Raw genomic sequence first — 14,767 nt, forward strand, 5'->3', positions numbered from 1 at the left:
TTACACTAGTGAAGAAATGGATTGTTCTAAGGTGCAAAATCCAATTTGGGGGTGGGAGTCTGGGGGGGATGTGGGGAAACGGAGCGGAAGCAGCGGAGTGGCAACGAATCCAAATTGACTGGTGATTAGATAAGTTTGCCACTTAATTGCAAATGTGAACTGGCCCTTCGTTGCGGACCACATTGTTTATTAACCACTTAACGACCGCCTAACGCCGATAGGCGTCGGCGGGTCGTTAGTGGTATAGCATGGAAACGGCCGCTCTTTGCTAGTTCACGGAGACTGCCTCCGTGAACAGTGTGTGAGCCGCCAATCGCGGCTCGCACGCATAATGTAAACATCCGGGGAAGAAATCCCCGCTGTTTACATCACACGGCGCTGCTGCGCAGCAGCGCCATGACGTAGATCGGCGATCCCCGCCCTCTGATTGGCCGGGGATCGCCGGCATCTGATAGGCAGAAGCCTATCCTATCCGGCGCAGGACGGAACTCCGTCCTGCGCCGTTCACAGGGTAAGGGAGAGGGAGGGAAAGCCGGGGAGGGCGGAAAGCGCTGCGGAGGGGGGCTTTCAAGAGCCCCTCTCGGAAAGTGCGGGTAGCCGGCGGCGATCAGACCCCCCCAGCAGGACATCCCCCTAGTGGGAAAAAAAGGGGGGAAGTCTGATCGCCCTGGCACATACGTGATCGGTGCTGCGGGCTGTAGAGCCCACGCAGCACCGATCACTGCAATATCCCCTGGTCCTTAAGTGGTTAAAATTTAATGGGGCAGCGTCTCCGGTGGGCACCCTAAAAACATTAGATGCTATACCTGAATGTGGCCCCTGGACTGGTGTGTTCCTCTGAAGGGGAAAAAAATGCTTGCTCGAAGCTTTTGGGGGTATGGGCAGAAAGGGAAAAGATGCTATGCTTTTAAATGTTTGCCCTGAATGTCCGCAAACAGTAGACCTACACGGCAAATCCCAATGGGAGATGGGGAGGGTGCATGTATTTAGAGAAAAATGTGCACATGCCACAGGTGCACAATCCAATAAAGCTTACGTAGATCTGCTATGGTCTGCCGTCTCCATGGAAATGTCAAAGACCACTGGTACACATACACTTAACCACCTGAGCGGTCTGGACGAGCTCAGCTCGTCCAACACCGCCGGAGGCTGCCGCTCAGGCCCTGCTGGGCCGATTTACATCAAATAAAAAGCAGCACACGCAGCCGGCACTTTGCCAGCCGCGTGTGCTGCCTGATCGCCGCCGCTCTGCGGCGATCCGCCGCGAGCAGCGGCGAAAGAGGGTCCCCCCAGCCGCCCGAGCCCTGCGCAGCCGGAACAAAAAGTTCCGGCCAGCGCTAAGGGCTGTATCGGAGGCGGCTGACGTCAGGACGTCGGCTGACGTCGATGACGTCACTCCGCTCGTCGCTATGGCGACGATATAAGCAAAACAAGGAAGGCCGCTCATTGCGGCCTTCCTTGTTTATTCTGGGCGCCGGAGGCGATCGGAAGATCGCCTCCGGAGCGCCCTCTAGTGGGCTTTCATGCAGCCAACTTTCAGTTGGCTGCATGAAATAGTTTTTTTTTTATTTAAAAAAAACCCTCCCGCAGCCACCCTGGCGATTTAATCAGAACGCCAGGGTGGTTAATATAGCATGGATTCATTTCTTTTACTGCTCATGTAGATTTAAAGATCATAAGGGCCACAAAAAATGGTGGCGTTGTGTGTGTGTGTGTGTGTGTGTGTGAGGGGGGGGGGGTTGGATTGGCCTGCAGGCCTTGTGTTTGACACCTGTGGTCTACATTCATTTGAACAGAATAAGAAATCTTCTTGCAGATAAGACATTTCACATATTCTGTGTATCGTCTGTGCATTTTGCTGTTTGTCTGGAGGTCAGTTTTTATGGTTTATTTTTAAATTGTTAAGACATTCCTGGGGCCAGGAGAAGTGATACAAGCATTTCTGTTCCTGTACTTCATTTGGTACACTTTAGCCAGAAGGGAGCTGTAGCGTAACACTAGAATATTTTTCGAGACAAGCTTATAGAGCTATTTTTAAGAAGTGGTTGATTTACTGAGAGTAATCCCATGTGACTCAACAAACTGGTCTGGTCTGTTCGTTTGCGAACTTTGAGATGCACTCATGGTTATTTGGCCTGATTTGCACTAGATCATATTCCTGTAGTATTTTTGTAAATTCTCAGGGCTCACAGAGGTAGCCCCAGCGTATCTTAGGTACTTAAAATAGCAAGATCTTTTTTCCTCAGACACTCTCTTGCTATCTTTAGGTTTTTGCCGTTAATAATCATGGGAATGTACAGAAACTATATATAAATTGCACATTTTTATTTGTTCGTTAGAATATTCAATATTTTAGAGATTATAATGGGATCATATAAACTACAGTATATGAGAATCTATGAAGGTATGAAGCAAATTGATCAGCTACGCTTTAGTATTATTTTTATATCTTTCTTCTGAATACACTGTACAAGTGACAGCTAGTGATCCACTGCTTACACATATCATATTGTTAATATTGGTCCTATAAGGCTATATCAGAAGACAGCATCGACTTTCTGCTTACATACAGTTACAAAACAAAACCTTGTTTGTATGTCCTTCATGATGGATAGCACTATCATTATACTTTTCATACACTGAATATTTGGGGGCATCTCAGCTGAGAATCTTGTGCATTTTCAGGCCGCCTACAGCACATGATTGACATGACAGCAGGAAGGGGCCTTGTTAATTCTAGGGCCCTGTGGACACAGAATCACACAACTGGGCTCCAGCTGCCGCAGTAATGTACTGTGCGTTTCCCTCATCCATGCCTTAAATCTCTCCCTACTCACGCTGTTTGCTAAGGGGGGGGGGGGGGGGGGGAATGCTGTGACTGTGTATGCTATTGTGCTGTGTATCATAGGCTGACCATGTGTCCTCTTTTGCCGGACAGGTCCACTTTTTCAGACCTGTCCGGGCTGTCCTCCCGGATATTTGATCTGTCCGGAGAGCCGAACACACTTGCAGAGATCCATTGAGGCTGAGATGAGCCGAACACTGCGAGTCAGTGGCAGAAGAACAGCTTGCAGAGATCCATTGAGGCTGAGATGAGCCGAACACTGTGAGCCAGTGACAGAAGAACTGCTTGCAGAGATCCACTGAGGCTGAGATGAGCCGAATACAGCGAGCCCAAGGCAGAAGAACCATTTGCAGAGATTCTCTGCAAACGGTTCTTCTGCTGCTTGGGCTCGCAGTGTTCGGCTCATCTCAGCCTCAGTGGATCTCTGCAAGTGGTTCTTCTGTCGCTGGCTCACAGTGTTTGGCTCATCTCAGCCTCAGTGAATCTTCTCTCTCTGCAAGCTGTTCTTCTGCAGCTTGGGCTCCCAGTGTTCGGCTCATCTCATTCAGCTCCTGACTCAAACGGCTCTTCCTCGGGCTAGGCAGTGAGTCAATCCCTTCCTGCTGCTCTGCTCCACCTCCAGCCGCCCCATCCACTGAGACAGAGCAAATTGCAGAGCAGACGGGTGGAGACAGCCAGAGACAGCCTGAGTTCAGTGGGACTCACGCTGGGCTGATCACTGGTGCTGTTTGTGTGTGACCTGTGGGAGCAGCTCAGCAGCACAGCCTGAGCCCTGAGTTCAGTCTGTCAGTGTCAGTGAATTGATTCATGTCACGCTGGTGCTGTGTGGGCAGCCTGTGGGAGCATAAGGGCCTGAGTTGTTAGCAGTGAAGTCACTGCTGTGTGGCCAGCCTGTGGGAGCATAAGGGCCTGAGTTAGCAGTGAAGTCACTCTGCTGTGTGGCCACTGGCCAGCCTGTGGGAGCATAAGGGCCTGAGATTCTAAGCTATACTGGGGCCATATTCCTATCTAACCTATACTGGGGCCATATTCCTATCTAACCTATACTGGGGCCATATTCCTATCTAACCTATACTGCGGACATATACCTTGTCCGCACATTTGTGGGGAAATCTGCTGCCAATCTCATTGCATTTTGTGGTTGGCCGGCCCTCCACCATGTGGTCTGGAAAAAAAAAAAGTCCCTCCATGCCCACGAAGTTGAACAGCACACGGCTAAGGTCTTGTATATTTGGCCCCACCCATGACCACGCCCACATGCTGTTGTGATCGTCCTCTTTTTTGGAAATCAAAATATGGTCACCCTAGTGTATCAGTGTAATTTCATCAGCCTGGTCTGGGGTGGGCTGGTCTCATCACACTGTTCTCTCCAGACTCTCTCCTGCTTGTCCCGCCTCCCTGAGCTGGTGGTGGTTTCTAGTTTCAATTTCCTTGCTGTCCACCACCAGCTCCGCTCCACGCCCCATGTCTCCTCCTCACTTCCTCACACTGCGCAGGGGCTGATGGGAGGTGGAGAGATGGAGAGATCAGCTAACAGCCAGGAGAAGCATGTGTGACTGTGACTGACTCTCAGGTCTCAACACAGACAGCAGGACCCCGACAGCACAGAGCACTGCACAGCCAGGCTCTTGAAAAACAGTATGCATTGATGGATGGGTGAAATATTTTTTTGAAGGTTTATTATTTTGTTTAAGATACATCTAAATGGGGCTTATTTTAAAGTGAATCTTAGATTATGTTTATTTATAGTTACCTGGATCTTCCTCCATCCCCATGACCACTGTGGCCTCACTCCTTGCACTATGCATCCCAGTAATCCGTCCAGCCGCACTCCTCTGCGCATACACCGTGCACCACTAGTTGCGCTCCCAAAGATAGGAGCATTCTGTGTCTGCGCCGCAGTAGTACCACAAGCATGCGCAGAAGCCTACGACTGGCGCGGCGAGTGAACGTATTACCAGGAGTCAGAACAAAGGGGGTGAAGAGGATGGTAAGGGAGGCCACATTCTTCATGGGGCTGGAGGAATCCCCAGGTCAGTATAAATGTGGCCCAGTGTACCATCTCAGGTACACTTTAAAAGATACCAGAGCCATAAGCGTCTCCCTCCTTTGTCACCTAAATTCCCCCCTGCAGCGTCTTCTGTGCAACTGGGTTAGTGAGTAAGTTGCAGTAGTACTGCGCAAGTCCTATATCGCGCAACCATGGCCAGGAGCAATGCACAACGTACCCGTGACACGCACATGTGCAACTTGCCTACCTGGAAGGGGGTGCAAGGGGGCAATTAGGTAACACAAAGGAAGGGGCCGGAATAGAACGGACATGAGAACAATACATGCCTGCTCCCCCTGTTTTTCCAATTCCACTTGGCTCTGGTATCCTTTCAAGGGTTATTAAAGTAAAAAAAATGCAGTTTAATATATCTGGGGCTTCTTGCAGCCCCCTATAGTCATCCTGTGCACGCCCTCCAGTCAGCAGTGGTAACCCCCTCAAAGCTGGCTGGTCATCACAGGAACATTCTACTTATGAGCAGAAACGATTTTCCCATACTGCGCATGCACAGAATGCTGCTGTGTATGGGGATGCAATGAGGTGCGTGGCTGGAAGCTTTGATGGGGGTCGCCCCAAAAGGACAGTGCGGGCACAGGGTGACTGCAGGGGGCTGCAAGAAGACCCAGGTAAGTTAAAAGGAAGTCTAAAGTAAAAAAAAAAAAAAAAAAGTTTAATGAAATCCTGGGTAATTGTAATGAAGCAGTGTCTATACTATTTGTCCAAAATGCAATCTATGGACACAGACTGTGTCCTCCATTCTATGCCCCCTCACAAATCCATTCAGCTACAACTTGGTCCAGACTAGGGTGTTTGAACTAGTAAAAGTCTGCCCGCATGCGCAGTTCAGGCCGTTTGCATAAAGCATATGAGCAATTTATTCCGAATGATGTGTCTGCGCTCCCGGTGGCTCTCCCGGTTGCTTATTGAGCGGCGTGCTGCACTCATAGCAGCTGCCAGCAGTACATGAGAACTGAACTGTGCATGCAGGGCAAAGACTTCTTCCTTGGGTCAGGGCCTACTTCCGTCTAAATTGTAGCTGAATGGAGCCGTGGGTAGGGGAACGGAGGATGCAGTCCACATCCAGCATAAGGCCCGGTTCACACTTGCGTTTGCAGCCAAAACTGTCAGTTGGACACGGATCCGGGAGGTCCGGGTCCCTTCAGGATCAGTTCCGTTTGCGGTCAAAAAAGTATCAGGTTATGTATCAGGTTTGCATCAGTTCCGTTTTAAAGAGACAGTACTAAAAATAGCTCAAAAGATAAACTATATACATTCCGGTGCTCTGAAAGGTCTGGAAAGGCACTGTGGTCATTGCTGGACATAGAGCACACAGATACAACCCCACAAACCCTCCAGATTCTACACCACGAGCCCCCCAAATCAATTGCAAACATTGCACTGGGCAGTTACTCTGCTCTCTCAGACACATTGGCTATCATTCATAAAGGAGCTGTCGGTATGGAGAATCAGTGCGGGAAAACACCGCTGGCGGTGTTTTAGACTTCTGTGTGGGCATTCATAAAAAAGTATCCATGTGCGGTAGCAGTGCGGAGATTCCCCGAACTAGGCTGGCGGTAGGCAGGCGGAGACACGGAAGCTGCTGAGTTGATACATTTCTCCGTGTTCCGCTCTACTGCAGCTGCCTGGGAGGTCTGTGTGTCTCCATTCATTTACATTGGTATCGCCACATCAGAGGCAGCGGTACTTCCCGACCTCACACCACTTGCGGTGATCTTCATGAATTAATATTTTGCTACATTTGTTCCCGATAATCACCGCACAAGGCGGTGATTTATCACTCTGCTCGGTAGTGTCATTTTTTCATGCGGAAAGAGCCTTTATGAATGCTGACTTTGCTGAGTGTTCGCTAAAGTCATCTGTTTTAAGAATTTCCGCATGCGGAAATGCTTTATGAATGATAGCCATTGTGTATCCAGGTGTTCAAAGAGGTTTTTTTTTCTGCAGATTGTTTTTGGCATGGGGTGGGGGAGGTTCGGGGGGGGGGGGGGGAGGGGGGGGCACAGTTTGTTTGTCCAGTATGGGGCCCAAAAATTTCTAAAGGCGGCCCTGCCCTGAGGCCGGCTTCACACTGTATATTGGTGTTAGCGGTGTGGTGGCCGCACCGCACAAAATAGGTCTTCAGAAGATACTGTAATATTAAATGTGGCTATAGGCGCTCCTTCAACCAGAAATAGATGGTAAATGCAAAATAAAATCTGTGAAATCACTATTACTATCTCCTAAACTTTCTTCAATATATATGGATCGCCACACAATGAGGGGTAAAACACCCTAATAGTATGTAGTATAACAGTCTGTGCAGGCGCTCAACATATGAGAATATCTTCACAAGATCACGAACAACCAGGGTCCACAGTGGGCACTCTCACCGGATCTGAAGGCTGTTTCGATTACAGATCAGCAAGGATAGCATGCTATTAATATCTCATCAACGTCTGTATGTGCTTCCATCTAAAACTCAAACAGGAATAGGCAAACATAGCGTAATCCAGCTCCAAGTGAAAACGGGACACGTAACATTAAACTCCCTTGGGTGCAAATATTAGAGTTTGACAGCCCTCCACCAATGCTGCAGTGGTACTGTTAAACGCTCACCAGATCCAGTTGCTGATAACCTGTGGAAGACCAGCTAAAATCGATTATAGAAACATCCTTCCAGATTGTGGATCAATCGTATGGGTCCTTTAAACTTGAAAACAGACACTACATAGCGTGATACTGCATTTATTAAAAGTTTAAAAACATATCAGTGCACTCACAAATCTCGTAGAGTAATGCGCATATATCTTAAATTCCTCAGAGGTCCCGACAGCGTCCGTGCTCACATGCAGTGTGTCTCCCAGCTCGCACTCCAACAGAAGCTCCGCCTTACTAGTTTCGTCACTGCTGACTCATCAGAGGACTCTGTCTGTGCCACTCCAAAACGTTAATGGTCTTGTCTGCTAACCATTTCTTCACCACTTTTGCTGTGTGCTTTGGGTCATTGTCCTGCTGAAATGTCCAATGGTGCCCATGGCCAAGTTTCTCTGCGGACTACCTGATGTTATTGAGAATCCTCATGTATTGCACTTTTTTCATGGTGCCATTTACTGTGATTAGGTTCCCTGGTCTATTCGCTGAAAAACTCCCCCAAAGCATTAGGTTCCCACCACTATGTTTGACAGTGCGGATAAAATTCTTTTGGTTGAAGGCTTCTCCTTTTTTACGCCAAATGAAGGCAACATTATTGTGACCAAACAATTCAATTTTTGTTTCATCTGACCATAACACAAGGCCAGAAGTCTTCTTCTTTGTCCAGATAAGCATTTGCAAAGGCCAAGCGAGCTTTTGTGTGCCTTATCTGGAGAAGTGACATCCTCTTTGTTCTGCATCCGTGGAATCCAGCAGTGTGCAGTGTCTGTTGGAATATCTGCCTTTGAAACATTGCCACCAGCAGAGCCCAGATTCACCAGAATGGCCTTGGTGGTGATCCTTGGACCCTTTTTTCACCTCTCTCATTATCCTCCAGGCCAGCACAGGTGTCACTTTTGGCTTCCGACCACGTCCTCAGATTTTCCACAGTGTGAAACATCTTGTATTTTTAATAATATTTACAGTAGCCACTGGATCTTGAAAACATCTCGAAATGTCCTTGTAGCCCTTTCCTGACTTAACCTTCCTGGCGGTAAGCCCGAACTGAGTTCGGGCTATGCCGCCGGAAGGCACCGCTCAGGCCCCGCTGGGCCGATTTGCATAATTTTTTTTTGCTGCACGCAGCTAGCACTTTGCTAGCTGCGTGCAGTGCCCGATCGCCGCCGCTACCCGCCGATCCGCCGCAATTCCTCTCGCCGCGGCCGCCCCCCCCCCCCCAGACCCCGTGCGCTGCCTGGCCAATCAGTGCCAGGCAGCGCTATGGGGCAGATCGGAGTCCCCTCTGACGTCACGACGTCGATGACGTCGGTGACGTCATCCCGCCCGTCGCCATGGCGACGGGGGAAGCCCTCCAGGAGATCCCGTTCTTTCAACGGGATCTCCGGATCTCCGATCGCCGGCGGCGATCGGAGGGGCTGGGGGGATGCCGCTGAGCAGCGGCTATCATGTAGCGAGACTTTGTCTCGCTACATGAAAAAAAAAAAAAAAAATTTAAAAAAAAAGATTTGCTGCCCCCTGGCGATTTTTTTGCAAACCGCCAGGAGGGTTAAGAGCAAGCAGTCACCATGCGCAAACATAGGTCATCACTGAGCTCCTTTGTCTTAGTCATGACTGTCCACAAACCAACTGCAGAGAGCTGCTGTTTTTCACCTGTTGAGTTGATTAAAACAGCTATTCCCAATTAATCAGGGTAATTAGAACAGCTTTGACTATTTGGAATGGTATAGAACTTTGGATTTTCCCATACTGTGACAATTTGTGAAGGGTATGAATAATTTTGGACTGGACACTTTTTGCTCAAATGTAAATAACAGCTGAGAAATGTTTTTTTTTCTACACAATAATGCCTCTTGTACATCATCTTATTATCTTTTGGGAGACACCTATGTCGTTTCCCGTCAAAAAACTACTTGCTGGTTGAATAAAAGTAACTTTAAGTCAAACTTTGCCAGGGGTATAAATAATTATGGGCAGCACTGTAGGTGTGATGAGCAGAGATACAGTTATGGCCTAATGGGAGGAGCACTGAAAGGTGAAAATGGCTCTTGGCAGGAAGAGTAAAACATTTGCCAGGGGTATGAATTATTATCGGCAGTACTGTAAATGATCTATATATTGTTTTTTTGACACAAATTAAGCTTTTCGTGGGTGATACTAGTTTTTAGTAATTAGTTTATTTTCTATGCATTGTAAAAGGACAAACAATGACAAAAAATCCAAATACACTATTTCCATCCCCTATAGTTTTAAAATAAACAATGCTACTGTAGATACAATCCACATGTTTCATTTGCTCATTTGTCCTGTCTTGTCACATTTAAATTATTATTCCTAGAACAATGTTTGGCAACACTATATTATTTGAAAATAAAGGTTTTTTTCTGTTGGTGTTTTTTCTTGTTTTCTCACTGTACCCTATCAATAATTACCTTATTTGCAAAAAAGAATGGATATATACCCTCATAACCTACATATTAAAAAGCTGAGTCCCTAAGGTATCTATTTGTGTATATATATTTTTTTTACAAGTGTTTCATTTTGGTAATGGAGGGGGGGGGGGGGGGCACAGAAGGGGTTAAATGTATTTTGTAATGTGTTTTGATTGTAATTTTTGTCCACCTGATGGCGCTACACACTACCCTGTGTTTCTGAATATCGTAACTTTTTTCTTTTACTTTCATTTTAATAAATGAACATCATTCATTCACAGGCACTTTGACTGGCTCAGGGAACACATGTTCCCATTCACTAATCACAGACAAGTAAGTCCCGGTGGAAGCGTGCACACACAACCGCAGCAGAAGCGAGCGCGCATTAAAATGTCCTGTTTGTGGTTAACGGAGTCAAACAGGACATTTTAATGTGTCCACTTTGTGGGAAGTGGTTAAATAAAACAGGATTATACAGCATAGGGCTCCAATCTTCCCATTAAACATATTAGAATGAATACGTACCGTTCCCCACCAGAGTGAATCAGCATACGTTGAAAACTCCTTGTTGGCATCCTTCTCTGCTAAATACACCAGGAAGGAGGCAAATATTAGCACCAGAAAACCAATGTACCATGCAGTGATCAGCTCCTGGAACAAACAAACACATAAATATAAGTTAACAGAGAGATAATTGGGATACCACTTGAAGCAGATTTAAAATCTGAATATTGGTTCACTTTATTAACCTCCTTGCCGGTTTTCCCGACCTGAGCTCGGGGTAGAAAAAAGAAGCTGTTAGCGGTGATCCCGAGCTCAGGTCGGGGTAGGCATTGCAGAGCTTTACCTGTAGTTTTGGAGTCCCGCGCGCGATCTCGCTGCGCAGCGGGACTCCAGCCTCTCTCCCCGGCAGTGTGGGGTCTTTCCCTGGCCGCCGGGATCCCCCATGTCCCCGCTATTCTTCCGGGGACCCGGCAGCCAGTTGGAGCAGCGCAGCCGTGGTGGCAGCAGCAGAGCGGTGGTGGCAGCGTGACGTCATCGGGGGCGGGGCTAATATTGAAAACGAACTTCTCTATATTAGAGAAATATAGAGAAGTTCGTTTATATGTATATTAGCGCCATCTTGTGGGCAAAGAGAAAACTGCAGCACAGGAGCCCAGGAAGGTACTTTTTTTTTTTTTTTTTGCTGCAGATCTCCCTGCCAGAATGATTTTTTTCAGGTTTTAGGGTCTGAAAGAGTGGAAAAAAATTGCACCGCTTTTAGACCCTAAAATCTGGAAAGAATCAGACCGCCAAGGAGGTTAAGAAAGTCCAGGAAAAGGTGAATAGTAAGTGGTAGCAGGTAAAAACGTTAAATATAAAGTACCTAAGAGCAGCTAGTTCCTTCAGACGGTAGTTGTGGCCCCAGCATCTCTTGTCTAAAGTGTGAAGGGAAGATACTACCGCAGGCTTTTCTAAATCGTTTTGAACACTTTTAAAATGTAACAAAACTTCTCAGACAACCACTCTCCATTGAACTTATTTACTAAAATTAGAGAAATGAAGATGGAATCTATACAATTAATCCTAAATAGGCCTTTCCTGGAATCCTATATTATTAATTTGGCTTTAAAGAGAACCCGAGGTGTGTTTAAAGAATGTTATCTGCATACAGAGGCTGGATCTGCCTATACAGCCCAGCCTCTGTTGCTATCCCAAACCCCACTAAGGTCCCCCTACACTCTGCAATCCCTCATAAATCACAGCCATGCTGTGAGGCTGTGTTTACATCTGTAGTATCAGTCTCAGCTGCTCCCCCGCCTCCTGCATAGCTCCGGTCCCTGCCCCCGCCCTTCCCTCCAATCAGCAGGGAGGGAAGGGATGCAGGCGGGGACTGGAGTTCTGCAGGAGGCGGGGAGAGCAGCAGACTGACACTATAGAGATAAACACAGCCAGCTCTGACAAGCTGTTTGTCAGCAGCGTGGCTGTGATTTATGAGGGATTGCAGAGTGCAGGGGGACCTTAGGGGGGTTTGGGATAGCAACAGAGGCTGGGCTGTATAGGCAGATCCAGCCTCTGTATGCAGATAATATTCTTCAAACCCACCTCGGGTTCTCTTTAAAGGTTAAAGGATACCTGATCTGAGTGAGATATGGAGGCTGACATATTTATTTCTTTTTAACCAGTACCAGTTGAATGGCAGCCCTGCTGATCTCTTTATCTTCAGTAGTGCATTATATACAAGAAAGAGAAACCAGAGTCGACCCAGGGAATAGGAACAATATATACGTCCTTTATTAAACAAAGGGGGACACTTGAGGTAGAATTAAAAACGAGGGGGGGCGGGGTAGGAAGACAATCTGCATGAATGATAAGGGATCGCCATACAAATATTAACATCAGTGCTGTGAACATCTCTCATTAATAAGCCACAATATAAAAGAATGCATATGAATCACATATCTATCATGAATAACATACTATCCAAAGAACAGGGTAGACGCAAAGTGCAGGGACCTTGCAGAAAAGATGAAAGTACAATATGCTAGTGTATAGTAGAAAGAGCTCAAAGTACTGTTCGTGTCTCTTTAAGGTCGCATGCGCATGGACAGAGAAAACACTAACAACGCAAACACACTACCGACAGTGCAGTATAGCTTCCGGTGTGCAAAGAACAAACCTGTCCCCAGATAGATGTAATAAATGAAGTAAGGAGAGAGAAATGTGAGAAATTATAGGTTAATACCTGAAATAGAATAAAATACATATATCCAGGCACATCGCATCTAGTTAGGACATTAAATAAGTTAAGGAAAGGGAGGTGCTGAAGGGGGTGTGGCTAGAAAACAGCAAAAATCTATTAACCCTTCGCACTCTCACATGCAAATGTTCAAACAAATGCATTCACAGGTTCACTCATTTAGGCAAAACTGTTATCCCTACAGCTAAGTTAAAAGCCGGGGTTTTAGTTCACAGAAGAATGCATTCTTATGCTTAGTCACCTATACTGCGCAGAAGTACCCAGGTAAACATAGGTGTCCTAACTCTGGCCCTGTAACATGCATAGTGCAGACATTCAAACACATTCATTGCATCAAACCTATCAATGGATTAGGAGCACACATCCTGACGTCCTCTCCTGGGACAGATAGTGCATCTTACCAATCGCACAAGGGAGCGAACGTAATGTATCCATGTGCACCATGCACATACACCAGCATAAGCTGTGTGCATGCTAACACATACAGGGGAAGGAGGGAGTGCACCGAATTAGACCCTAGCCACAGGGGTCAGTAACAAGAACAAAATACATATATCCAGGCACATCGCATCTAGTTAGGACATTAAATAAGTTAAGGAAAGGGAGGTGCTGAAGGGGGTGTGGCTAGAAAACAGCAAAAAACATTAATACTATACAACTGTAAAGTATTGATAATAAATCTACAAGTGGTGTAGTTTGTGGATTTTGGCTCCTATATACTGGTGCAATGATGCAATGAATGTGTTTGCATGTCTGCACTATGCATGTTACAGGGCCAGAGTTAGGACACCTATGTTTACCTGGGTACTTCTGCGCAGTATAGGTGACTAAGCATAAGAATGCATTCTTCTGTGAACTAAAACCCCGGCTTTTAACTTAGCTGTAGGGATAACAGTTGTGCCTGGATGAGTGAATTTGTGAATGCATTTGTTTGAACATTTGCATGTGAGAGTGCAAAGGGTTAATAGATTTTTGCTGAAATAGAATAATGGCATCTGCAGCGGACCCCCCACCCCCACCACTAGACCTTGGCGTGTGTCAAGGGACCAAGCCCACATCTTCTGAGGCCACCTCAACTCAAAAGAAGTAGGCTTGGTCCCAAAACAAAGCATTTCTCACAGAAAAGTAACACGTTTTGCTATACACATGTTTATTCCATTTGTTTGTATTGGAACAACACAAAAAAGGGAGGGTAAAAAGCAAATTGGACATAATATTTTGGACCACTCTTCCTTTGAATTTTGGACCAATCGTCCTTTGCAAACTGTTACAGTTGTCTCTTATTGGAAGGGCGCCTTTTCCCAACAGCAATTTTAAGATCTCTGCACAGGTGTTCAATGGGATTTATATCTGGATTCATTGCTGGCCACTTCAGAACTCTCTAGAGCTTTGTTGCCGTCCATTTCTGGGTGCTTTTTGACGTATGTTTGGGTAATTGTCCTGCTGGAAGATCTAAGATCTTGGACGCAAGCCCAGCTTTCTGACACTGGGTTTTACAGTTCGACCTAAAATCCTTTAATTCTCAGATTTTATGATGCCTTGCACACATTCAAGGCACCCAGTGTCCGAGGCAGCAAAACAACCCCAAAACATCATTGAACCTCCACCATATTTCACTGTAGGTACTGTGTTCTTTTCATTGTAGGCCTCATTCCATTTTCAGTAGAGTGATGTGCTTTACCAAAAAGCGCTATCTTGGTCTCATCTGTCCACAAGACATTTTCCCAGAAGGATTTTGGCTCACTCAAGTACATTTTGGCAAACTGTAGTCTTGCTTTTTTATGTCTCCTGGGTCTCCTGCCATTTGTCGGTGGATAGTTCGGGCTGACACTGATGCTCCCTGAGCCTGCAGGACAGCTTGAATATCTTTGGAACTTGTTTGGGGCTGCTTATCCACCAAACGGACTATCCTGCGTTGCAACCTTTCATCAATTTTTCTATATCGTCTACGCCCAGGGAGATTAGCTACAGTGCTATGGGTTGCAAATTTCTTGATAATGTTGTGCACTGTGGACAAAGGAAAATCTAGATCTCTGGAGGTGGACTTGCAA

The 14,767-nt window shown here is 46.5% G+C and overlaps 1 protein-coding gene across 5 annotated transcripts in view; it reads right to left on the reverse strand.

Annotated features, from left to right (window-relative positions):
* Positions 1–14,767, reverse strand: part of KCNQ4 (potassium voltage-gated channel subfamily Q member 4) — a 274,488-nt gene that overhangs the window by 62,053 nt on the left and 197,668 nt on the right. For all 5 annotated transcript variants that reach the window (XM_068268918.1, XM_068268917.1, XM_068268916.1 and 2 more), the window contains exon 5: positions 10,502–10,627. In XM_068268918.1, the coding sequence (XP_068125019.1) occupies positions 10,502–10,627 (126 nt within the window). The remainder of the gene's footprint in view (positions 1–10,501; positions 10,628–14,767) is intronic.

The sequence above is a fragment of the Hyperolius riggenbachi genome, chromosome 2 (genome assembly GCF_040937935.1).
Source record: "Hyperolius riggenbachi isolate aHypRig1 chromosome 2, aHypRig1.pri, whole genome shotgun sequence".
Classification (NCBI taxonomy): domain Eukaryota; kingdom Metazoa; phylum Chordata; class Amphibia; order Anura; family Hyperoliidae; genus Hyperolius; species Hyperolius riggenbachi.